The 27103-nt window shown below is 33.8% G+C and overlaps 2 protein-coding genes across 4 annotated transcripts in view; one reads left to right on the forward strand and one right to left on the reverse strand.

Moving 5' to 3' along the window:
• RPS6KA6 (ribosomal protein S6 kinase A6) overlaps positions 1 to 27103 on the forward strand; it is a 162299-nt gene that overhangs the window by 50881 nt on the left and 84315 nt on the right. For 2 of the 3 annotated variants that reach the window (XM_057718747.1, XM_057718748.1), the window contains exons 4-9: positions 2863 to 2944; positions 3592 to 3672; positions 7301 to 7380; positions 17478 to 17584; positions 17878 to 17915; positions 26109 to 26251. In XM_057718747.1, coding sequence (XP_057574730.1) covers positions 2863 to 2944; positions 3592 to 3672; positions 7301 to 7380; positions 17478 to 17584; positions 17878 to 17915; positions 26109 to 26251 — 531 coding nt within the window. Of the gene's footprint in view, positions 1 to 2862; positions 2945 to 3591; positions 3673 to 7300; positions 7381 to 17477; positions 17585 to 17877; positions 17916 to 19179; positions 19207 to 26108; positions 26252 to 27103 lie in introns of all 3 variants that reach the window. The other variant, XM_057718746.1, reaches the window with a different exon arrangement.
• On the reverse strand, positions 512 to 1069 carry LOC130842188 (actin-associated protein FAM107A-like). The gene has a single exon (XM_057718843.1). It carries the CDS (start codon positions 1067 to 1069, stop codon positions 512 to 514), a length of 558 nt encoding a protein of 185 aa, XP_057574826.1.

The following is a 27103-nucleotide window of genomic DNA, read 5'->3' on the forward strand; positions in this document are numbered from 1 at the left end:
TGAGGACAGACCCGTTCTCCCCTCAGGCGGCTTTCAAGGTAGGTAGGTATCCCGCAGAGAACACCACGGGCAGGGAAGTTCTCTAAGACCTGGGAGCCGGGCTGCCCACAGAAGCAGGGCTCCATGGGGCCTGGGCAGAATGGATGGCTTGTGCAGCCGGAGAGGCACCTGTCCCTTCTCAACTCTGCCAGAAAAATCTTGGCAGGGCTCAGAAGCCCTTTCAGGGAGAGGTGCCCGGAGAAAGTTTTCTCAGGAGTGGCTTCTTCTTGGAGCAGGAGGGAGGAGTGCTCAGGAGGAAAAGCCTGGGAGTTCAGGAGCCCCCATCTTCTGGGAGTTGGGGGGGCGGCCCTCTGGGGCGATGCATTTTTACAGGTGGGAGCTTGAACACCACAGATGTGCCAAGACCAGGGGCCAGGGCTGTCAGATGCAGGAGGGCTGCGGGAGGGTGTGGGGGCCGGGGGTGGGCTGCAGGGGGCGCTGGAGCTCCAGCAGCAGCTCTATATAGCGCTCTCTATTCGCTGGTCAAAGTGGTGATTCTCCGCAGGTTTTCCCTGACTTTAATAAATTCGGGGGCATGGTCCGCTTCCTTTTCTGGTGGTTCTTCCAGTTGGTTCAGCCTCTGCTGCCACCTCAGCAGCTCCTGCTCAAAGGGGCACTGCAGCCGCTTGGCCTCCAGCTCCTCCTTCTTCTTGAGGAGCTGGTTCCGCCTTCGGTGCTCCAGCACACGCTGCAGCTCCGGCTTGCTGTCCACGCCCAGATCCCTTCTGTGGTTCATGAGCAGCTCTCGGTGCAGCTCCTGGTGGCTCCGGGAGGCCTTCATGGGGTTCAGCAACTTCTTGGGCTTGATGAGGTCTGGGTTCCACTGTCTGTATTCTGGCCGGGCCATCGGGCTTCCGATGTCTGCCCGCTCCCTCTGGATCTCCGAGTACGTGGAGGCTGAGCCATTTAATCTCTGCTTCTCATTTTCATTATGAAATATGGCTTGAGGAGAGTATTCTTTACGTCTGAAGCAAAGGTCCTGGAGCAACACACCAGCGTGCAATGCGCGCAGGCCGGCCGTGGTAGCCATCTTTTACTCGGTCACATGATATTGATTAGGAAAAAGGAAACTGTCAGGAAAATTGAATGAAAACTTTGGTGCTTAGGGTTAATGCCGTTTGCTTAGCTTTGAAGCTTTTGTGTGTGCGTGTGTGTGTGTGCGCTATGGCAATTAATTTAATCTGCTGTTTAAAAACCTGATATAGACTGAAATCAGCTATACAAATGCATACAAGTTCACTTGTTTGCCAACAACTGAAAACTTGAAAAATGCAGATAAGAAAATGTGCATCTGAGATCATATCTTCTTTAGTTTACTCAATAAGATTTATATGACATTTAGAACCCCATGGTAATCTAGTTTGTGTGTATTCTGTCTAACCAGGTTGAATGATATTCTTCTGTGATTAAAAAGCCTGATTTAACATTTTTCATTTATAAGATATTAGTTTTATGAGGGTAGTCTATAGGTGTGTTAAATTTGACACTGTTCCATTGCTTACTATTTTCATCAGTGAAAAATCGTGGATTTTTTAGGAATATCCTCTCCAAGTTTAAATGCACTAAAAATAACTCCATGAAATGAAGCTACTGAAATCATCTGTGGCGAGATGCATACTTCCTTGGGGCTCTGCATTGTTTGGGGAGATCTTGTTGGAGGTCAGAGCAGATCTTAGACAAGAAAGTAACGCAGAGTAGTAGTTCTGTTAGCTCCTCAGTACAGAAATGTTTATGGTGATAGGCAAAATTTATGATTTGGTTCGAGCTCTGAACTTTTCTTTTCTCCAAAGATAGTTTTATATTGCAGAACCCAACCATTTGTTAATATATGAATTTTCTCGATTAGTCTACTCCAAGTGTGGTATGAACTATTACTGGTTCACTATAAGATATGTTCAGAAACTGAGAGTAAGCATTTAGCAACTTTTACAGAAATTTGACAAAGTAATTTTATGTGTAGAATCTATTAGTAAAAAAAGGGATTGTATTTTATGACATGTAAATTTCATTTTTTCTAAATAATGCATTTGATTATGTTTTGTAAAGTATGGTCTGCAATGGATTTGGTGGAAAGGGGAAAAAAAGACTGGGTTGGTCTACACAGAAAGAGTGAGAAGCACTATACTAGGTGAATGTGAAAACTGTAAACCTGAAATGGTCCTTGAGTTTAGTTCTGATATAAAGAATAGGAGAACAGGGATTAAATGAAGTAAACATTCCACCCCCTCACCTGCCCAGTTGGCTGATACATAATTATCACATAAAATATTTGGAATAAAGGGTTTTAAGCTCTACCTTAGGAAATTGGCAAGACAAAAATTAATCAAAAACTCTCCCATCTGCAGTTTTGTGCGAACAAGTTAGTTGCTTGATCACATTTTAAAATTAAGCAACACTTGAATAGAACTTGTTACAGTTGAGGATGGCAGGTTGAGGCAGTGAACACATTTTGCTAAATAATTAAAAAAATTGAAACAATGGTCATCACATTTGTTTGCTCCTTATTACGGTTACAGAAAGGAGCTTGGGTCTTATAAGGAGCTCCCTTAGCTCAAATTGTTTTTTGTTATATTATTTATCTCTTACATCACAAACTTCTCAAATGTGCTTTAAAATTTTCTTTTACACAATAGGATGTATGGGAGTGTGTTTCACTAAGTGAATGAAAGTGACAAAATATTAACTAAGTATAATTTATAGAGAAAGATATATCTTTATAAAATTAGAGAAAATGCAAGGCCATATGTATGTGCTAATGTAGAAGTATAGCAGGAATGGCTTGGGATGTGAATTTCACTTTTTTAATTTTAATTCTCCTATTAGGTTTTTCTTGTTAGAAAGAAGACTGGTCCTGATGCTGGACAGCTCTATGCAATGAAGGTGTTAAAAAAAGCTTCTTTAAAAGGTAGAAAATTAGAAAGCTTATTAAAATAGAATTTGGTAAAGCTTGTTTTAAGAAATATGCTGTGTATTGCTTAGATGACTAGATTTAATTTCCTTTTAACATTAGTAATTATCACATATTTCTAGTGGTAAGTGATATTTCTACGTCTGATATTGGCATATACCCTAATTTAGTGAGAGTATGTACACTGGTAAAAATTTAATGGGATAAAAAGTGACGTATTTTATTTAACTTAAAGTGAACTTATTAAACTATATTCTTTTATTTCAAGATTCTTATTTTTTCTCTCTGTGTTGGTATTGCATGTTGAGAAAGCACAACCACCTGCATACACTGTCTTCCAGGATGTAGTGACAATAACACTGCTCAGTTTTAATCAGTAAACTCATCTGAACAGTTGGAGACTAATATAAAATAAATGCTTATTTGCGAAATAACTTTGTGTCACTTTACCCCATCTCTAGATCTAAACTGAATTTGTTAGCTTTCTGAGAATATGGTAATTACTGTCTAGGAACACAGACTGCAAATTTGGGCACTTATAAAGTTATATTTTATGTTTCCTTATTTTTTTGGTGAATTATTGATGGGATCTCTACTGAAATTATATACAAAAGCAATATATTCTACCCTTCTGTAATTTTTAGTTCGAGACAGAGTTCGGACAAAGATGGAGAGGGATATACTGGTGGAAGTAAATCATCCATTTATTGTCAAATTGCACTATGGTATGTAATCTTTTTTAAAAAAATTGTATGGAATTAGAGAACTAAGATTTCCTTTCAAAAAATAACAGGGGATAAATACTTCAACCAGGAAATGAGTATGGAATGATTTAATACATTCAACTATGTAAAATGTATCGGAAATAAAAATTAATATCCAGCTTTTAGTTGTATTTCCTGTATTTGTTGGTTAACTTGTCTAAGGTAACAAGATAGTGTCTTCTGATTTCTTGTCTAGTAGTATTTCTGTACTCTTCTAGGCTATACCTCCAGGGATCTTAGGCTATAAACTACTGTGATAATTTATTCAAAACATTCTTATGTTTGGATGGGCTCCTCTTACATATTCATAATGAGCATATTAATCTTATTTCCCCATTCTGTTGAAGAGGACCATATGGTATATTAGTCTGAGATGTTTTTTTCTTATATTTGGAGTGAGAAGCAATAAGTACAATGGAAAGAACATGAATTTGGAGTCAGACAGTTCTGAGGTTTTTTTTTTTTTTTCATTGTGATATAGTTGATTTACAGTATTATATAAATCAGGTGAACAATATAGTGATTCACAATTTTTAAGGTTATATACCATTTATACTTACAAAATATTGGCTTTATACCCTGTGTTGTACTATATATCCTTATAGCTTATTTATTTTATACATAATAGTTTGTACCTCTTAATCCCCTACTCCTGTCTTGCCCTATACCTCTCCCTCTCCCCACTGGTAATCACTAGTTTGTTCTCTATATCTATGAGTCTGTTTCTTTTTTGTTATATTCACTGGTTTGTTTTATTTTTTAGATTCCACATATAAGTGATATAATATTTGTCTTTGACTTATTTCACTAAGCATAATACCCTCTAAGTCCAACCATGTTGTTGCAGATGGCAGTATTTCATATTTTTTATGGCTGAGTAATATTCCATTGTGTGTGTGTGTGTGTGTGTACACCACATCTTTTTTATCCATTCACCTGTTTTTTTGTTTTGTTATTTATTTATTTTTTATTTTATTGGCTATGTTGGGTCTTCATTGCTGCACATGTTTCTCTAGTTGCGGTGAGCGGGGGCTACTCATCATTGTGGTGCACAGGCTCCTCATTGTGGTGGCCTCTCTTGCTGTGGAGTATGGGCTCTAAGCACGTGGGCATCATTAGTTGCAGCCCACAGGCTCAGTAGTTGCGGCTCATGGGCTCTAAAGCACAGGCTCAGCAGTTGTGGCGCATGGGCTTGTTTGCTCCACGACATGTGGTATCTTCCTGGGGCAGGGATCGAACCTGTGTCCCCTGCATTGGCAGGCGGATTCTTACCCACTGTGCCACCTAGGAATCCTTTACCCATTCACCTGTTGATGGACACTTAGGTTGCTGCCATATCTTGGGTATTGTGGAAAATGCTGCTGGGAACATTGGGGTGCATACATTTTTTGTGATAATATTTTCGTTTTCTTCAAATACATACCCAGGAGTAGTTGCCAGTGTGGAGAGGGAGAGGTATAGGGCAAGATAGGGGTAGGGGATTAAGAGGTACAAACTACTTTGTATAAAATAAATAAGCTACAAGGATATTGCTGGGTCATATAATAGTTATAGTTTTATTTTTTTGAGGAACCTCCATACTGTTTTCCACAGTGGCTGCACCAATTTACATTCCTTCTGACAGTGTATGAGAGTTCCCTTTTCTCTATATCTTCTCCAGCATTTATTATTTGTAGACTTTTTGATGATAGCCATTCTGACAGGTGTGAGATATGGGGTTTTGATACTCTAATGATTAGCAATGTTGAGCATCTTTTCATGTGCCAGTTGGCTACCTGTATATCTTCTTTGGAAACATGTCTATTCAGGTCTCCTGCCCACTTTTTAATTGGGTTCTTTGTTTTTCTGATGTTGAGATATGTGAGCTATTTATATATTTTGGATATTAACCCCTTATTGGTCATATCATTTGCAAATATTTTCTCCCATTCAGTGGGTTGACTTTTCATTTTGTTGATGGTTTCCTTTGCTGTGCAAAAGCTTTTAATTTTAATTAGTTCCCATTTGTTTATTTTTGCTTTTGTTTCCTTTGCCTTAGGAGACAGATCCCCCCAAAAAACATTGCTACGATTCATGTCAAGGAGTGTTCTGCCTATGTTTTGTTCTAGGAGTTTTATGGTTTATGGTCTTATATTTAGGTCTTTAATCCATTTTGAGTTTTTTTTTTTTGTGTATGGTGTTAGGGAACGTTCTAATATCATTCTTTTACATGCAGCTGTCCAGTTTTCCCAGCACCAGTTATTGAAGAGACTGTCTTCTCTCCACTGTATATTATTCCCTCTTTTGTCATAGATTAATTAACCATAAGTATGTGGGTTTATTTCTGGTCTATTTTATTCCATTGATTTATATGTCTCTTTTTTGTGTCAGTACCATACTGGTTTGATTTCTGTAGCTTTTAGCATGGTTAGAAGTCAGGGAGTGTGACACCTCTAGCTTTGTTCTTCTTTTTCATTGTTGTTTTGGCTATCTGGGGTCTTTTGTGTTTCCATACAGATTTTAAAATTATTTTTTCTGGTTCTGTGAAAAATGTCATTGGTATTTTGATAGGGATTGCATTGAATCTGTAGATTGCTTTGGGTCACCAATATTTATTCTTCCAGTCCATGCAGTTCTGAATTTTAATCATGGCTCCATTGCTAGTTTAATGTATGCGTGAGATTGTGGCAATTGGCTTCCCTGGGGAATTCAAAGGCATATACATTATTAAATCACTGATCCAATCTACTATGTCATTCTCAGTTTTTGAAGTTTAAAAAGATAGCAGCTATTGATTTTATTCTTATGTTATTTTGACAAATAATGCACTATAGTATGTACCCAACTCTCTCTATAAAGAACCCTCTAGAATTTTCCACCCATTATTCTTTTATTCCCCATTATCCTAATGGAATGAAAGTAGTAGTAGTATATAAAGTTCTCCTTTCCTTGAATATCTAGAGTATCATTAGATTAATCACTAAACACCAGTTGTGTTCAAAACATTCTAGTAAACTCAGTGGGCTCTAGAGTTGAAATAATCTCTGATCTCAAGAAATTTATAATCTATAGGGAACACAGACATGTAAGACCAACTAATTGTATAAATCAAAATGGATTAAGTACCATAAGAGAGACATAAATAAAGTACAGTGAGATCTGAAAAGTAGTAGCAAGTAATTCTGATGGGGTGGAGGGTAAGGATGCTGTAGGGAAACGTGAAAAGGGGGAAATACTTAATAAAAGAAAGCTTAATAGAGGGGGTAGCATTTTTGTTGAGCTTGACAGAATTAGTAGATTTTCAGTAGGTAGGGAGGTAGAGTTCAGGCAATTGCAGTAGAACATGGTGTTCCATAAATCTGGAAAATGATGGTGGTACAAGTTTCTGGGCAAAGCTCATGCAAGGTTGATTATGTTCTGGGAAAGGATTTATAGCTTTTTTAACATTAATTTGAAATTTGAGATAGTTATCCAGTAATAGACCATGTGAGTAAATGCTTAATTGCTGTATAGTGTTCAGTGATAAAATTATAAACATATATATTAGTTAAAAAGTATACTAAGCTTTGTAAGCCTTAAAAATTGTTATTACATTCTAATTTCTAATTAGCCTTTCAGACTGAAGGGAAGCTGTATTTAATACTGGATTTTCTCAGGGGAGGAGATGTCTTCACAAGATTATCTAAAGAGGTGAGTATTTGTAAATTTTTGCACTATTTTATTGAAACAAAACTAAGAATAATTGTTTTTATTCTTTTGTTAATTACTTTTTTTCCTATGGAAATTTTAAATAATTATTTTTTTTGTTACGTAGTATTTAGTGAATGTGCAAGTTAATGGCATTTTCTGTCTGCTTGTCATTTAGATCATCTAAATGTGCTACTCATTTTTCTCTTAGGCACAAGATCTGTATAAATAACTGGATGAAGTAGATAGGGGCAAGCCTAGGACTTTGGCTACTCAAGCTACCAAAATGCCTCTGGGAATAGTGTTTAATTTATTCATGTTTAAAACAGCTTTATGGAGGTACAGTTGACATACAATAAACTGCACATATTAAAGTACATGCTTTGATAAATTTTGACATTTGTACAAACTTGTGAAACCATCAACACAATCAAATTAATTAGTTTATTCATCATCCCCAAAAGTTTTTTAATGCCCTTTTGTAATGCTTCTTTCCTGCCCCACCCCTACTGAATCTGCTTCCTGTCACTGTTTGGTTTGCATGTTCTAGGACTTTATATAAATGGAATCATATAGTATGTATTCTTTTTTGTCTGGCTTATTTAACTCAGCATAATTATTTTGAGATTCATCCAAGTTTTTGAATGTATCAGTAGTTCATTTTTATTGCTGAGTGTTATTCACAGTGATTTGTTTATTCATTCACTTGGATATATATTTTTTGCAATTTTTGGACATTACTAATAAAGCTGCTACAAACATTCATGTACAAGTGATTGTATGGACATATGTTTCCATTTTTCATAGATAAATACCTAAGAATATAATGACTGGGTTATATAGTTGGTCTGTATTTTAACATTTTAAAGACACTGTCAAACTGTTTCACAAAGAGGTTATATAATTTTTACATTCCCACCAGCAGTATATGAGAGTTTTGGTTGCTCTGCATCCTTACCAACACTTGGTATGGTCAGTCTTTTTAAATTTTGAATATCTGATAAGTGTGTATGGTACCTTATCGTGAGTTTGAATTGCATTACCCTAATGACTAGTGATGTTAGGCATCTCTTCATGTGCTTGTTTGACATATATCTATCTCTTTTGATAAAATGTCTGTTTAAATCTTTGGCCCATTTTTTTGGCCCATTTTTTATTGGGTAGTTTTCTTACTGAATTTTGAGAGTCTGTACACTTTGGATGGTAAGTCCTTTATCATGTATGTTTGAAAATATTTTCTTCTGGTCTATAGTTTGTCTTTTCATTCTCTTTAACAGTGTCTTCCACAAAGCAGAATTTCTTAAGTTTGATGAAGTCGGATTTATAATTTTTTTGGCTTTTATGAATTGTGTTTTTTGGTGTCCTTTTTAAGGTATATTTGCCTAATCCCAGGTCACAAAAATTTTCTTTTTTGTTTTCTAGAAGTTTTGTAGTTTTTGGTTTTGCATTTATGTTTATAATCAGTTTTGAGTTCATTTTCATATATCGTGATAAGTATGTGTTGAAGTCCTTTTTTTGCATATGGATATCTCATTGTTTTAGCATCATCTTTGGAGAAGACTGCTTTCTCCACTGAATTACCTTGCATTTTTTGTTGAAGATCGATTGACCATATATGTGAAGATCTATTTGTAGACACTATTTTTTTTCCATTGATCTGTTTGTCTATCTTATGCCAATATAACACTTTCTTGATTACTGTACTTTTATAATATGTCTTAAAGTCAGATAGTGCAAATCCTTGAGCTTTGCTCTTCATTTTCAAAGTTGTTTTGCCTCTTCTAGGTCCTTTGCATTTCCATCTCAATTTAAAAATCAGCTTTTCACTTTCTACAAAAAAGCCTGCTGGGATTTTGATTGGGATTGCATTGAATCAGTAGTTCAATTTGCAGATAATTGACATTTTCGCAATATTGAGTCTTCCAGTCTGTGAACATGGTATCTCTTTCCATTTATTTGTCTTCTTTACTTTCTCTCAGCAATGTCTTGTCATTTTCAGTGTACACGTCTTGCACATCCTTTGTCAGATTTATCTCTAAGTATTTTCACTTTAAAAAATGCCATTGTAAGTGGAATTAGTTTCTTAACTTTATTTTCAAATTGGGTGGAAATATAATTACTGTTTTTGTATATTGAACTTTGTATCCCACAATGTAACTAAACTTATTTTATCTTGCAGCTTTTTGGTAAACTACAAATAGAACTTTCTATTTTTAACCTGCATATAAGGAGTTTTACTTCTTTTCCATTATGGACATCATTTATTTGTCTTTGTTACACTGGTTTGAGCATCCAGATCAGTGTTGAAATGTATTGGTAAGAGCAGACATTCTTGCCTTATTTCTCATTTTAGGGGGAAAGCATATTTTCACCATAAGTTACAAAGTTAAGTATAGGTCTTTTTACATGTTCTTTATTAGGTTGAGACAGTTTCCTTCTATTACTAGTTTGTTGAGTGTTTTTATCAGGAATATATGTTAGATTTTATCAAATGCTTTTTTTTTTGCAATTATTGAGATGATCATGTTTTTTTCTTCTTTAATCTTTTAATATGGTAAATTACATTGATTAATTGTCAGATGTTGAAGCAGCCTTGTATCTGGATGAACCCCATGTAGTCATGATGTATTATCCTTTTTGCATATTATTGGATGATATTTGCTAAAAGTTTATTAAGAATTTTTGCATCTATTTTCACGAGAGATATTTGACTATAGCTTTCTTTATTGTTTATATCTAATTTTGGTATCAGAGCAATTCTGGTTTCATAGAATGAGTTGAGTAGAATTTTCTCCTCTTTAATTTTCTGGAAAAGTTTAATGGTGTAAATTGTCATTAAATGATTGGTAGAATTCACTAATGAAACTATCTGGGCCTGAAGTGTTTTTTTAATGGTACGGTGTTTAACTATAAATTCAATTTATTTAATATACTTGGAGCTATACAGTTCATCTTTCTTTTAGAAAGAGCTTTAGTATCTTGTGTCTTTTAAGGAATTTGTCCATTTCATGAATGTTATCAAATTCATTGGCATAAAGTTGTTCATAATATCCACTTGTTATGACTTTTATAGGTGTAGAGTCATTAGTAATGTTGATATCATCATTCCTGATGTTGGTATTTTGTGTCTTCTTTTTTCATTTCACTTAGCCTTGCTAGAGGTTTATCAATTTTATTGTTTTTCTCAAAGAACCAACCAGCTTTCGGTTTCATTGATTTTCTCTATTGTATTTCTGTTTTCTTTTTCATCATTTTCCTCTTTAATCTTTATTACTTCATTTTTTTCTGCTTAATTTGTGTTTCACTAGCTTTTCTGGTTTTTAAGATGGAAGCAGAAGTTATTGATTTGAGACCTTTTCTTTTATAATATAAGTGTGTAGTGTTATGTTTCCCTTTAAATACTGCTCTAGCATTATCTCACAGATTTTGATATGTGATGTTTTAATTTTCTTTCAGTTCAGCATGTTTTCTAATTTCATTTCTTCTTTGACTCATGGGTTATTTAGAAGTATGCTAATTAATTTAAAAATATTTAAGCAGTTTCCAGATAAATTTCTATTATTGATTTCTAATTTAATTTTATTGTAATCATAAAGCACACTTTGTATGACTTGAATTCTCTTAAATTCACTTAAATTATTTTATGCTTCAGAATATGGTATATCTTGGTAAATGTTCCATGTGTACTTGAGAAGAATGTATATTCTGTTTTTGGGTAGTGGAAGGGTCTGTAAATGTCGATTAGATTAATTTGGTTAATAGTGATATTAAGTCTATTATAGTCTTCCTAATTTTTTGTCTACGTGTTCTGAAATTTTTTGAGACAGGGATTGGAACCTTTTACTGTAATTATGGATTAATCTATATCTTCTTGAATTTTTGTCAAATTTTGCTTCGTGTATTTCAAGTTCTGTTATTAAGTGCATAAACCTTTAGGGTTATCCTTCCCTCTTGGTGAATTGACCGTTTGTCATTATGAGATGACTTATTTTATCCCTGCTAATGTTCTTTGCTTTGAAGTCTGTGTTGATATTAATACAGTCACTTAAGGTTTTTAAAAAATTAGTGTTAGTTTGGTATATTGTTTTTCATATTTTTATTTAATTTCTTTATGTTTAATGTGCAGTACTTAAGGCAGCATATAATTGTCCTTGTTTTTATGCAATCTGAAAATCTGTGCTTTTTAATAGTGTGTTAGACTTGTTACATTTAATATGATTATTGATATGGTTGGGTTTGAATCTCCCATCTTTCTATTTGTGGGGTGTTTTTGTCCCATCTGTTCTTTGTTCTTTTATCCCTCTGTTTCTGCCTTATTTTTAAAAAATATTTATTTATTTATTTATTGGCTGCATTGGGTCTTCATTGCTGCACATGGGCTTTCTGTAGTTGCGGTGAGCGAGGGCTACTCTTTGTTGTGGTGCATGGGCTTCTCATTACAGTGGCTTCTCTTGTTGCAGAGCATGGGCTCTAGGCATGTGGTCTTCAGTAGTTGTAGCTCGTAGGCTCAATAGTTGTGGCTTGCAGGCTCTAGAGCACAGGCTCAATAGTTGTGGCACATGGGCTTAGTTGCTCCACAGCATGTGGGACCTTCCTGGCCCAGGGATTGAACCCATGTCCCCTGCTTTGGCAGGCAGATTCTTAACCACTGCACCACCAGGGAAGCCCTTTCTGCCTTATTTTTAGTTAATTATTTTTCATGATTTTATTTTTATATCTTTGGTTGGCATTTTATCAAAATAACATTTTGTTGTATTATCTTAGTAGTTGCTTTAGGGTTTGTAGTATACATTTTTAACTCAGGAGTCAGAAATCTGTAGTCTCAGGCCATATTTTGTAAATAAAGTGGTTTTTTTGTAAAATAAAGAAACTATTTTGTAAATAAAGTTTTGGAACACAACCACATCCATTTGTTTATGTGTTGTCTACAGTTACTTTTGTGCTTCAATGGCAGCAGAATTGTATGGTCATTTTTTATTGGATGGCAGGCATTATGAATTTAATTTTCTTGTACTCTAGATACTTGTGTTTTCTTATAAGTAGTATTTAGCTTTGTTCTGGGGTGCAGTTAACCTGTTGAGTCTTTCTTTTAACCTTTGTTATGTGGGACCAGAACAGAATTTAGGATTAATTTTTCCCAATACTGAACATGACCCTTCTTAGTACTCTAACAACACCCTATCAGTTATGAGATTTTTCACTCTCGCTGTTGGGTACAGGACTTATCCTGGTCCTTCGTGAGCTCTGTGGATTCTTTTTTTATAAAATCTTTTCAGGTTGTTCTTTTCCTGGGCTCAGGTAGTTTCCTTAGATCCATGATTGGCAATTCTTCATTGGATGGCAGACATCCTGGAATTTACCTTGTTAGGTGATGGATATTTTTGTATTCCTATATTATTATTGAACTTTGTTCTGAAATTTGTGTGGAATTAATTTATTTCCAGTTGTTAAACTGTACTAGAGCAGCATTTAATCAGGGTTTGATTTTATTTCACTCAGAAGCATCTGATTACTCTATCAGATGCCCTATGAATTATGAGGTTTTCTGCTCTGTTTGAAAGTAACAGAAACTATTCCTGGCCCTGTGTGAGTTCCATGGATTGGTCCCTATAATCATTCCATTGGTTATTTTCCTGGCTAAGGATAGTTTCCTCACTCACATGTGCTGAGCATTTCTCTGCTGAATACTTGAGGGACACCATCACATAAGTCTACAGTTCTCTCTCTCTATGTGTAATTCTCCCTTCTGTACTCTGTCGTGTGAATTCTGTCCTTCTTGTCTCCCCAGTCTCTCAGTTCCATCTCATCAACTCAGGAGTCTTCCAGGCTCTGCTTGACTTCGCCCTCCCAGCATTGCTGCTTAAGAACTCTTTCCAGGTAGTAAGCTAAGACAGTTGTAGGGTTATTTCTATCTCTCAGTATTCACTGTCCTTTGTTGCCTGATGTCCAGTGTCTTGAAAAGTGTCATTTCATATATTTTGTCCTGTGTTTTAGTTGTTTCAGGTGGGAAATTAAGTCCTGTCCTTGTCTACCTCATTTTGTCTTGAAGTGGTAGTCTGGGAGTAGAATTTTAATTGGGTGATAGTGGTTCAACATCTCACTTCCAGAATTAAAATATGAGAAAGCTACTGTTGATTCTCAGAGCTCTAGAACTTGCTGTGAGAAAGGAACAGTGTGCTTCTGGGATGCTAGCCAGTGCTTAAGTGGCTAAGCTCTCTGGTTTATATCTATCTACCTCCAGTGTAGAACATTCCATGCATGAACATAGACTGTGCCCTTGATATACTGTTTGCTATAGAATTCAGTATGTGATAAGGTCTGTCTAGGATCCCCTTCCCAGAGGGTCTTTAAAGAACCTTATTAAAAGCTGGTTCCAAGACATAGAAGGATAGTAGTATAACAAGTATTCATGATTTCTGTGTTAGATTGTAGAAGTGTCAAGAATATGTTTGAGAAATTCTTACTTGTAGTCATTTCTAATTTTCTTTTAAACTCTTCAGACCTCCATTCTCGATGTGGGACTATCTAAACCCATACTAGCACAGAGATGCAGTCAGTAAGTTTTGATTCCTAAGTCTGGAATATTAGGTAAGAACAAGCATTTTAAATGCATTTCCCAAAAGACAATAAATTAGTATATTCATTGAACAGGCTCCTAAAAAATGATTTAATGGTTACTTGTAAAGATAGCTTATTAATAAGTTTTTTATTGGTTATACTTTATGTGTATGTACAAAACACCTGTCGTCATCAGAGTGAGAACTTACTCTTTATGCCTTAGAAAAAGACTTTTAAAAATGCATTTTTGTATCTGTTAAAGAATTTTATAATGTACATCATATATATTTTAAAGGGAATGGCACCTCCCCAAGTTTCTCTCCTCACAAACACACCCCCCTCCTTAGGCCATATCATATTTTGCTAATGTCAAGACAATATAATGGGATGCACGGCTGGGAATTTCAAAGCTGCCAGTTCTTCCAGAATTAATATGTAGACTTAACAAAATTTCAAACAAAGTCCCAATAGGAATTCTTGTTTGAAATTGACATGATTTTATCAGCATGCTTGGAAAAATAAACAAATGAAAAGAACTAAGATATTTCAAAATTAAAGAACACCCTTTCCTTGCCCTACCTCTTGTTTAAAACTTTATAAAGCTGCTGCTGTAAGCAAGCCATCATAGTATCAACACAAGATTAGAAACATACTGTATAGTCCAAGAATATTCTGGTATGTATGACTTACCGTGTATTAGTATAATTGAGGAAGAATCACAGGTTAATGGCAAAGAACTTGATTGTTCAGTAAACAGTATATGAGAAATTGGTTAGATGTTTCAGAAAGAAAAAACATTTTAAATTGTTATTACTACCTCACACAAAGATAAATCTTACTTATGTTAGAGCTAAATCTGGAAAAAATTTCCTCCTTAAAGAAAATGCACCTGAGTATGTAATTGATTATTGAATGGAGGTCTCCTTAATCATTAAAGTAATGATGTAAAATCATGCAGAAATTATATATGTAAATTTGACTACATAAAATTAAGAAGTACTGGACATCAAAAACCAGTACAAAGTGCGGAAAATATTTACAAGTAATATGATGGAGAACTGACATTTTTAATATTTAAAGGGCTTGTACCAATTGAAAAAACAGTAAGTAAGTAATGGAAAATAGGCAAAAACATTACTGATAATTCACTAAATAAATAGAAAGCCCGCTAGACATGGAAAAATACATAGCCTAAGAATCAAAATTTAAGAAAATTGATTCCATTTTTATATTTCAAATTAGAAAAGATTTTTTTAAAAAGGTAATATTCATTACTATCATGGATGTGGTAAGATAAGTGCTTTCATAAGCTGCTGATGGGAGTGTAAATTATTATAACCCTTTGACAAATAATTTTGTTGTGTATGTCAAGAATTTTGGACTGTTTATTCTCCTTGACTGCCTAGTATTTGCTTTTTTATTTCTCAGATATCCATTTTGGGGGAATAACCATAAATATCAAAAATATATATGCATATTACAGTTATTTATAATAGTGAAAAACTGGAAATAACCTAAATGAATATTAGATAAAATATAGCAAATTAGTATGCTGATATTGTACAGCTATTGAAAACTCTTTATAAATAAGTTTTAAAAATATACAAGAATGCCTGTAATATAATATTAAGTGGGAAAAAAGGAGGCCACTAAATAGTATATGTAGTGTGACCTCAAATATGTTGAAATACACACACTCATACATACATACACGAACGACTTGAAGAGCAGACAAAAAGACTAGCAGTCCTTACCTCAGGGTGCTGGGGTTTTAAATGATTTTTATTTTCAGGGAGACTCAGGATAATTAGTGAATAGGAAAACATTAATGGTAGTGAACCTGAAACTTAAAAAGTTGTAACATAGCATATGGCAGAAGTGGCTTCTAGGGAAGAGGTAGTTCTTAGGGAAAACTAGTTCTGAGTTCAAATCCTGGGCCTGCTTCTTATTGTGTTTTCCTGGGCCAGTTATATCACTTTGAGTCTCCATATGTAAGGTGGTGATAATACCTACCTCATAGGGTTGTTTGGAAGATTGCAGTAACATAATGAATGAAAAGTGGCTGGCACATAATGGTTACTTAATAAGTTTCTTATTTGTGTCCATCATGAAGCTTTTCTCAGAGACAATTTCATGACAAGATAATATGCTTGCCATAAACTGTAAACTAGACAGTTTCTTATTTTAGAGTTTGAAAATTTTTTGTTCAGGGTTTTCTTATGTGTTAAATTTCCATGAACATTCTGATTAGCCTTCCTTAGAAATGAAATAGGTAACATCTATTTTTCTTCTTAATATCAAGTGAAAATGATGTTCTTATACTTTCACTATTATAATATTCAAATGAATTCTCCTGAAACTTAGATAATGAACAATCTTGGTTTTTCTATAGATCATTTTAAAAAGTGGGAATATCAAAATTTATCTTTAATTGCTCATTCTCAGCAATTTTACTGGTAACCTGAGTCTGCATAATGTAATTCAGTGGCCATAATTCTAAGTGGGAAAGCCAGTTATAAGATTTTATGATGTTTCATTCAAATTTTGAGCTTTCCCAATAATCTAGATGTTTCTTTAATGAAATTAACCAGTTTCTAGACAAGTTGTTTTGCCAATTGGAAACCCTTGATAAATGTTAACAATTACATCTAATGGTTGAGTAGTGCCCAATTTTTGTGTAAATTAACACTTTTGAATGAATATAGACATAAACCTATAACAATAATACCTCATGGTTGCACACATAGAATTTTACAATTTGCAAAGCTTTTTTTCTAACATAAACTAAGCTGACTTTTAAAACAACCTTGTTAAGTAGATGTAGCAGCTACTATTATCCTTATTTTACAGATTTAGAAACTGAAGCCCCGAGGGCTAAGTGACATGTCAAACGTTACACTGCTAATTCTGATTCCAAGTCCAGTGCACTTTTCACCTCATCATAGCAGCTCTATTCCCAGCCACAAAAAGGCTGAGGAATTCAGTGCCTTTAAACTCATGTATTCTACTAGCAGAAGAGGCTTGGAGCTACCCCTTAGGTCAGAGATTGGGTTTAGAACTGTGTTTAATGTAAGAGTTATTAATTTGATAACTTATGTTGCTATAAATGAAGCTTTAGGTTAGTAGAGCAGATAAAAGCAAAATTCCTGAGCAGTGATAGTAGACGATGAAAGAGAAAAAAGTAGAAGTAGTGGAATTACCCATGCTAAAACAAAATACCCAATATACTTCAAAGATCCTGAGAGCATCCCTATGTAGTAGTGTACTAAAATTAGTAGTTGAATTATGGCACTAAGTAATTTTTAAAAAGGTAAATCCTGTGTAGTACATTTAGTGTAGAAAAATATGCAAGTTTTAGGAAGATCTATATTAAAATGGCTAATATTGAAGAGAAGGTTTCTTAAATAGGTTAGTTTCATCTATATACTTCTTTTATTTTCCCGTTTGCCTAGATTGTCTATTAACTGGTTTTTAAAGAAGAAAAGTTAAATAAATTCAACATTGAAAAAAAGATAAAATAGTAAATTATTATTTTATTCTAGGTTCTGTTTACAGAGGAAGATGTGAAATTCTACCTCGCAGAACTGGCCCTTGCTTTGGATCATCTGCACCGATTAGGAATTGTATATAGAGACCTGAAGCCAGAAAAGTAAAGCTATATTCTCTTTATGTAGCCCTGTTACCAGTATTTCTATAACTACTTTTTGTCTCCATTAAGTCTTTTATTTTAAAGATTATATGAAAATATACATGAATTATACAATTATATGAAACTTACTTTAGAAAGTAATCTTCATGAGATACCCATTGATTTTAAATTAGTCATTTCAAAATTTTCCAGTATATCAAATAGATATTGACCTCTTTTATGATGATTTTTATGTAAATGTTTATGTAAAAATATTTTATCCCATGTTGTTGAATGTGAATTTTGATTTACAGCATTTTGCTTGATGAAATAGGACATATCAAGTTAACAGGTATGCAAATTTTCTCATTCTACCGTTTTATATTTTTTGTTATTTTAATATATATATTTGTCTAAGCCTGTTTTTTCCCTCTTTCTTGATTTAATTTGCACTTTATTCATTTCTTTGGTGAACTAAAATTCATTTAAAGGGTGGATAAGGTAACTCTCAATATGCTCTAATTGTAATACCAAAAATTATGCAATAGAGTTGCTGTCCTCATTAAGAAATGACATTTGGTTTTCTAGGTAAAATATATCATTTTCATTTCAGTCTAGGCTGAAAGATTATCATAAGTAGTTTTCACATTTGAAATATAGTGGATTATAAACTTTTAAACCAAGCATTTCTTAATCAGAGGTTCATTTTATTTTTTTTTTGTAAAAGCACGTTTTATTTTATTTTAAATGTTGAATGCTTACTGTAGGTAACACACTCTGCTAATTCTCACAGGACTCTTAGACATAAAGTATCCTTATTATACCATTAAAAAACCCTTTTATTTTCAAATAATTATAGATTCACAATAAGTTGTAAAAATAGTACCAAGAGGTTCTGTGTATGTAACCCAGCTTCCCCCAATGGTGACATTTTACAAAATTACAGTGCACTATCAAACCCAGGAAATTGATAGCTACAGTACAACTAACTAAACTATGTACTTTACTTGGATATCACCAGTTTTTGCACATATTCATTTTTTTTGTGCTTGTGTATAATTCCATGACATTTTATCCACATATATAGATTTGAATACCATCACCACAATCAATAAGCAAAATGGATCTACAACCACAAAAGAACTTTCCTGTGCTGCCCATTTATAGTCACACCCTTCCCACCTTCCCTAACTCCTGGCCACCTCTTATCTGTTCTACATCTCTTAAGTTTGTTATTTTAAGAATATGATATAAGTAGAACTGTAGAGTAGTCACACACCTGGACATTTATCCTAGAGAAAACTTACATACACACAAAAAACCTAAACATGAATTTTCATAGCAGCCCTGTTTGTAATAGCCCAAGGCTGGAAATGTCCCAGATGTCCTTCAAAGAGTGAATGGATAAACAAATTGTGATACATCTGTGCAATGGAATACTACCCAGCAATAAAAAGGAAATAACTCTTGATATATATAGCAACTTGAATGGACTCATGGGCATTATGCTGAATGAGTCATCTCTAAGGTTACTTATGTTTTAAATAGGTAGTAAATTCTGTATTTAATTATCAAAATGTTAAAACAGAGATAAAATGAAGATGTGGTTTTTACAGAGAATTTTGGACCAGTACACTTTAAAGGTAAGTTGCTTTAAATTCCTAAGTATACTGCTTCAATCTAAAAGTAAAGTATGAAAGCTCAAGTAAATGTGACAAAGTTCAAGTAAAGTTTAGTAAATCTTATTGATTCATAGTCTGATGTTGTTACTAATATATGAAAGAAGCAAAGCAGAGTTTGGATGGACCTAGAGTCTGTCATACAGAGCGAAATAAGCCAGAAAGAGAAAAACAAATACCGTATGTTAACTCATATATATGGAATCTAAAAAAATGTTACTGATGAACCCAGTGACAGGGCAAGAATAAAGATGCAGATGTAGAGAACGGACTTGAGGACACGGGATAGGGGTTGAAGGGGAAGCTGGGACGAAGTGAGAGAGTAGCATTGACATATATACACTACCAAATGTAAAATAGATAGCTAGTGGGAAACTGCTGCATAACACAGGGAGTTCAACTCAATGATGGGTGATGACTTAGAGGGCTGAGATACAGAGGGTTGGAAGTTGTTGTGGTAGGGAGGGGATATGGGGATACATGTATAAATACAGCTGATTCACTTTGTTGTAGAGCAAAAACTGGCACAACAGTGTAAAGCAATTATATTTCAATAAAGAGCTTAAAAAATAGAGTCAAAGAGGACAAGGAAGAAAAATATGAAGAGAGAACAGGAGAACAGTAGAGTTTTGAAATTTTATATAATACATAATTTTTATTTTATAGCAATCAATCTTTAGTTGCAAAGCTAATTAGAATTTAATTCTTTAAATTTTTCTTAATAAATTATTCCTGTTTTGTCATGGGTGAGGAAGGAAGGTGGGGAAAGAGTAGAATAAATTCTACCTATAACTCTCTTCTAACTTAAGGTTAATTGGGTGAATAATGATATGAACTTGTTTTATATTTAGTCTTATAATGTGAATTCTGCTTTTACACATTTTGGTCTTAAACTGGTTTAGGAGTAAAGAGTAGTTCGAATCAATGTTAATTTATAAGCAAGGGACACAAGGCTTGTGACAGGAAGAAACTGATTTACATATATTTTTTTTAAAATAATTTAATCTATTTTCCTTTAAAGTGATACCAATGTTTCTTTAAAGAAAATACACAGTGATAAATATTAAATAGTTTACAGTTTCATAATTATAACCTAATTCAGAGTCTTGTAATGAATAATAAATTTATGGATTTAACCTCACAACATTCCAATAAGGTTGGTTAAAGTGTGACCATTCATAGCAAGTATTTTAAGACATTTCATTTTTTTCATTCTTTCCTTTAATTTCTTTTTCTTTTTATTCTTCTTTACTCTTTCTTTCTTTCTCTTTCTTTCTTTCTTTCTTTCTTGCTTGCTTTCTTGCTTTCTTGCTTTCTTGCTTTCTTTCTTTCTTTCTCACCTGGTGTGCCTCTTTCCTCCTTCCTTCCCTTCATTTTTTCCTCCTTCTCTTCCTATTTCCTTTCTTCCATTTTGAATACTATTGTCAAAAGTACTATTTACTATTTGTCATTGATACCAGTGAGCTATAGTGATTTAGGAATGTCTTATCTAGGCAGGGTCTTCCCCAGGATTCTAAGTTTCCCCAGAATAATGCTTGCAGAGGGACAATACCTTTCTTTTTCCCCGTTCACTTTAAAAATCCTCCAGATAAAAGGAATGGACTTCATGTTTAACAGGTTACTCTGGAATAGCAATGGATTATAGAAAGGTTCTTTGATATGACTGTGCTTTGATCCTGAGTAACCTCAAACTGGGCTTATGTTTGTGTCAGTAGAACGAGAGTGGAAATCCCTGAAATATATGTGTACTTGCTAATACATTATTTATATTGTTTTTATGTCGTAGTTTTTTTTTTTCTGTAACACCCCCACTAGTCTATATAAAAACGAACTATATTATATGACTTGTCTGGTTTAGAAAAAGTTTACTCATAACATCCCATTAAAAATTATAAATTGAACACAGTTGATTTGAACTGTCTGTGGTTCCAATAATGTTTTCTTTTTTTTAAGTTTTAAATACATAAATATTTTTTCAAACACTCAGTTTTTAAATATAGTTACTTATAATACAGTTTAAAATCTGAATCTGAAAGAATAAAACATCCCTTATCTCTGCTTTTCAGTCTTCTGGTCTGTTTATTTGGTGAACTGTGTTATTCATTTCTATCAGCAGCCTGTAGAATTTGTAGAGGAAGCACATGTTACCTTGGCATCTTCTTAGAAGCAGACAAGAAACGTTCCACAGTTGTCTCTTCATGAGTTCAGTTTTCCTTGTTCAGGTTTGCATGCTTTGGCCGGTCTAGTGAATGTGCTGGATCACATGTAGTACTTTCAGTGAGCCCTTTGAGTTCTCATTTTAGGCAAAGGAACTAATTTCTCTGAGACATTAACTCCATTAACAACACTTGTCCTGTAAATAAAAAGGCTGGAGGGGCCAGAACTGGGAATCTAGTGTAAGGAGAGGGTGCCATGGATGTTGGGGGTCAGGACATTTGGACAAGGATGGGTGTAAAAGTATCACAAACCTGGGTGGGAAAGGGAATCTGGAGTCGCCAGAATTACTTCTGAAACATAATTCAGAAGTAATTTCTTTAAAGAGAGGGAATAAAAAATATAGTGTCAGAAATTAAATCACACATTACTTGAGCTAAATATTTAAGAAAAAAATGTATACATAAGAAAATAGTTTTTAGTAATTTTTATGGCTATCTGAAAATGTCACTGAAATTACTGTTACAAATGGTAGATACTCATAAAAGTATTGTGTTTGGGGCATGATTTTAACATTTAAAGCGTTTAAAAGTGTCATTTAAAGAAACGAAGATATACTTCTCCCCCCCCCCCGCCCCCCACTGGAAACCCTTTATATAGCTGATTTCTACATTTTCTTTTCAAATTAGTGGTTTGGAAAAACCACTGATTAACATATGTCTTATTTAATCTTGTAGCTAACTCTTGTTATTGTAAAAATTTTTGTCAGTTGATTGCTGAGCAAATTCTAGTGTTAAATGTCAGTTTTGTCAGAAGTAGTACAGCAAATGACCTTTATGGAGTGGTGTAAATCTCTGAAAGGTAACAGAGGGTAAGAAAATTCTCCTCCCTTCTTCCTTTTCTCTGGAATGCCAAAGAAGCCAGTGTTCTCTACAAGTTACATTGTTATATTCAGCTGAACTGACCTCAGAGACTAGGTTTGATTACATTTAATTTTGAAATGGAATTGCAGAGTTTGAAAGCCTTAAAATGTAGAGAAAGAACATAGTAGTACATAAAAGATTTAAAAAAAGTTATGCTGAAATCATAATGCATTCAGTTATTATACAAGAATAAGTAATTTTTCAATGAAAATATTGAGTAGGGTTAGAAAATCAGTTTCAAGGGGCCCTAAAATTAAGTATTAATGTTATAGTTTATTTTAAAAGAGAAATATAGGGCTTATAATTTTTCATTTATAGAATTAAGGTATAATTTACATAGAGTAAAACTCATTCCGATTCTTGTGATAATGGAACTAATTCATATCTTGACTGCATCATTGTCATTATTGTGGTTGTGATGTTGTAATATATTTTTGTAACATATTACCATGGGGGAAACTAGCTAAAGGGTAAACAGGGTCTCTGTAGTATTTCATTATAATTGCATGTGAATCTACAGTTGTCTCAAAATACAAAAGTTTATTTTTTAAATTACTTTTTTGTGTATAGTTCTGCAAACTTTGACAAATGCATAGTCTTAAAACCACCACCAGCATCAAGATATAAAACAGTTCCCTCACCTCCCAGAATTTCCCCATTGTAAGTCAATTCTCCCTTTACCCCTTGGCAGCCACCAGTCTGCTTTCTAGCCCTATGGTTTTGCCTTTTCCACAAAATAATATAAATAGAGGAAGATAGTATGTAGTCTTTTGAATCTGGCTTTATTTACTTTGTATAGTGCATTTGAGATTCATCTATATTGTGTGTATCAATAATTTTTTATTGATGAGTAGTATTCCATTTTATGATGGCACCATGGTTTGTTTATCTAGTCCCCAATTAAGGGGCATTTGGGTTGTTTCCTGTTTTTGGCAGTGAGAAAGCCACTATAAATATTTTTATACAGGTTTTATGTGAACATAAAGTTTTATTTCACATTAGTAAATACCAAATTAGTGGAATTGGTTGGTCATATGGGAAATGTATGTTTAACTTAATGAGAAACCCCCAAACTGTTTTCCAAAGTGCGTACCATTTTGCATACCCATCAGCGATGTATGAGTTGCTCTGCATCCTTGCCATTACTTGGTATTGTCAGTATTTTTTATTTTAGCTCTACCAAAAGGCATATAGTAGTATTTCTTGTGATTTTAATTTGCATTTCCCTAATAAATGATGACATTGAGCATCTTTTCGTGTATTTCTTTGGAGAAGTGTCCAGAATTTTTGTCCATTAAAAAATAGGGTTATTTGTTTTATTATTGAACTTTGAGTTTTTAAAAATATACTCTGAATACAAGTCCTTTATCTGATGTGTGATTTTCAAATATTTTCTCCCAGTCTGTAGTGTCTTTTTTTTTAATATCAAATCTTTTGCTTTATTCCAGTTCAATGTGTTCTTTTTTAAAAAATTTATTTATTTATTTATTGTATTTATTTATTGGTCTGTGTTGGGTCTTCATTGCTGCACACGGGCCTTCTCTAGTTGCTGAGAACGGGGCTACTGTTCATTGTGGTGCACAGGCTCCTCATTGTAGTGGCTTCTCTTGTTGTGGAGCACTGGCCCTAGGCGCGTGGGCTTCGATAGTTGCGGCACATGGGCTCAGTAGTTGTGGCTCACGGGCTCTAGAGCACAGGCTCAATAGCTGTGGCGCACGGGCTTAGTTGCCCTGTGGCATGTGAAATCTTCCCAGAGCAGGGCTCGAACCCGTGTTCCCTGCATTGGCAGGTGGATTCTTTACCACTGCGCCACCTAGGAAGTTCCTGTAGTGTCTTTTTAATTTTCTGACCAGTATATTTTGAAGAGCACTTTTTGACTTTGATAAAATCCAGTTATCAACTTTTTTTCTTTCATAGATTATATTTCTTTTAGGAATTTTACAGCTTTAGATTTTACACTTAGTTCTATTATTCATTTTGAGTTGTTTGTTTATGGTATGCGGATGGATTTTTTTTATATATTGATGTTCTATTGTTCTGGCACCATTTGTTGAAAAGACTGACCTTTTCTCCATGGAATTGCTTTTACACCTTTGTCAGAAGTCAGTTGGCAATATATAGCCAGTTCTGTTATAATGCAACACATATGATCTTAAAAATCACTGTACTATGCATAATTGCATAGTAAAAAATATAAGACTTATGGAGAAAATTGGATTAGGGGTTTAACACTAAAATACATAACCAGTGACACATTAAAGAAAGATAGGAAGCTGATAAAAAGGATGGCATTGTTTTAAATGTTCTAAATGATTAAGAATATATAAGTACTACAATAAATGCGGTACTTTACCTTGAAAAAAATCCCGAAATTTGCTAGTATAATCGGCATCAGAAAGGTTGCAGTTTGTAAGTTATTGTTAAGTAGTGGGAGGTAAATTATCTGTAATGGGGAGTTGTAATACTACAGGTGAATAGAAGTGGCTCAGAACACACATGGTGTGCTGCAATAGCTGGTAGATGTTTGAGGTGTGTTGCATATATGTATTTCTACTTGACTTGAGTTCAACTAGGTGCAGTTTTCTAGTGTTTTATCCAGTATTTCTTGTGGACAAAATTTCACATTAACCAACCTGAAATTTGAAATTATACTCGCCAAGCAAATTCTAGTGTTAAATGTCAGCTTTGTCAGAAATAATACAGCAAAGGAACTTTGTGGAGTGGTGTAAATCTCTGAAAGATAACAGTAAGTTATCAATCGCATTGGAACAAATTTGCAGTTTTAAAATAAGCATCATGGCGGAACTGACTGTATATGTCACTCTATTCTTGGATGCTGTTTTGTTGCTTTCATATATATATATATTTGTGTGTATGTGTCTAGCCTTTCTCCAGTACAATAGTCTTGATTACTATAGTTTTATAGTAAGTATTGAAGTCAGGTAGTGTGAGTCCTTAAATTTTACTTTTTTTTCAGAATTGTTTTGGCTATTCTGTTTCCTTTGTCTTTTTATATAAATTTTAAATTCAGCTTGTTGATTTTTACAAAAGAAATCTTGCTGGGATTTTTAGTAGTGTTTCATTGACTCTGTAGATCAGTTTTGGGAGAACTGACATCTTTAACAACATTGAATCTTCCAAACCATGAACAGTATCTCTCTCTATTTACTTAGATCTACTCTGATTCCTTTCATTGGTGTTTATAGTTTTCAGTATGCAGATCTTGTATATACATACTTTGTATATTTATACCTATGGATTTCATGAGGGCTTTTTGGTGATGTTATAAATAGTACTTTTACAGTTTTACCTTTCAATTTTTAATTGCTAGTATATGGAAATAAGATTGATTTTTATATATCAATACCTTTAGCTCTTTGAAGACCATAAACAATAATGGAGGTTCACCAAAGCCAAATTAAAATTTACTTTTCTAGTATTTAAAAAAATGCAAATTACTATCTCCTTTTTTGTCTTAGTCTATTTTAAAAATTAGATCACTATAACAGTGTTGATTTAATTGTTGTCCTTTGAAAATTGTTGAATCATATTCCAGTTTAGACATGAAATCATGTGTTTTGAGGATGAGATATAACTGAGCAATTTTAAATGCTCTGAAAGAGTACTATTATAAAATACAGGCTTCTTTCCAATGCTGGTGTCACAGGAGCTTTCTTAATGGTAATCATAGGCCATTATGAATAGGTTTAATTCATAATTTTGTTTCCTTTGGTATTTTCTATTTTCTGAAGATCTTCAGATGTGTTTTGTGCAATATTGTTATTATAGATTTTGGACTCAGTAAGGAATCAGTAGATCAAGAGAAGAAGGCCTACTCATTTTGTGGTACTGTGGAGTATATGGCTCCTGAAGTAGTAAATAGAAGAGGTCATTCCCAGAGTGCTGATTGGTGGTCATATGGTGTACTTATGGTAAGTAGTATTTTTTTTAATTATGCCATTATAAAATTAGTATTGTTTAGATTTTAAATCTGAGTGATAGGATGTGTTAAGTGAGAATAGGGTTCTCAAGTGCATGATTGTTGTTAAAAATCGTGTGATTGGCTAGCTGTTCTACAATAAGAATTAGGGTTTTGGTGTTCTCATTTCTTTTAGTTGCTAGATTGAAAGGTAAATAGCAGCATTCTTTTATAAATTATTCAAATTTAAAACTAAGAAAAAGGCTTACCAGATTTTAGATTTCAGAATACTGTTTAGTAGTTACATGGTATTTTAATTAGGTATCAGAGAATTTAACACCTTGAGGTATACTATCTTTCTGTCACATTGTTTGAGGCATTTCCCTAGAAATATTGTAAACCTCTTAAGGAGAACAATCCTGTCTTCTAGTACTTTTAATCTCTCATAGTATCTAGCATAATGAGCATATGGACTGATTGATTTTGTATAAGATTAAGCATAGAATTTGTAGTATTAAGTAGGGTGATAAATGAATAGCTGTTGAATCAAATACAATTTGCTTTAGGAGCCTGATAATCCATTTTTGCCTATTTATCACAGAATTACTGCATGATCTACCGACATATTAAGTGGCTATTATAAGCCTGGCATTTGGTAAGGGCATTGGGGTGGGAACAGACTAGAAGTACAATATTTGGCATTTTCCATGACCTAAGAAGGCATGGTATCTGGTTGGGGAAACAAATGGAATAGCTAAATAAACTGTCTGGAAATACCTTAGGAGTTCAAGTAAGAATTCATAGAAGTTGATGTAGGAAAAGCAGAGGAAGTAGAACTTAAATTAAGCCCTGAAGGATGGATACA

Source organism: Hippopotamus amphibius, chromosome X, assembly GCF_030028045.1.
Source record: "Hippopotamus amphibius kiboko isolate mHipAmp2 chromosome X, mHipAmp2.hap2, whole genome shotgun sequence".
NCBI lineage: Eukaryota > Metazoa > Chordata > Mammalia > Artiodactyla > Hippopotamidae > Hippopotamus > Hippopotamus amphibius.

What these genes read in the sequence shown, in the direction of transcription:
- LOC130842188 (XM_057718843.1), bottom strand. Translation starts at nt 1,069, where the DNA reads ATGGCTACCACGGCCGGCCTGCGCGCATTGCACGCTGGTGTGTTGCTC.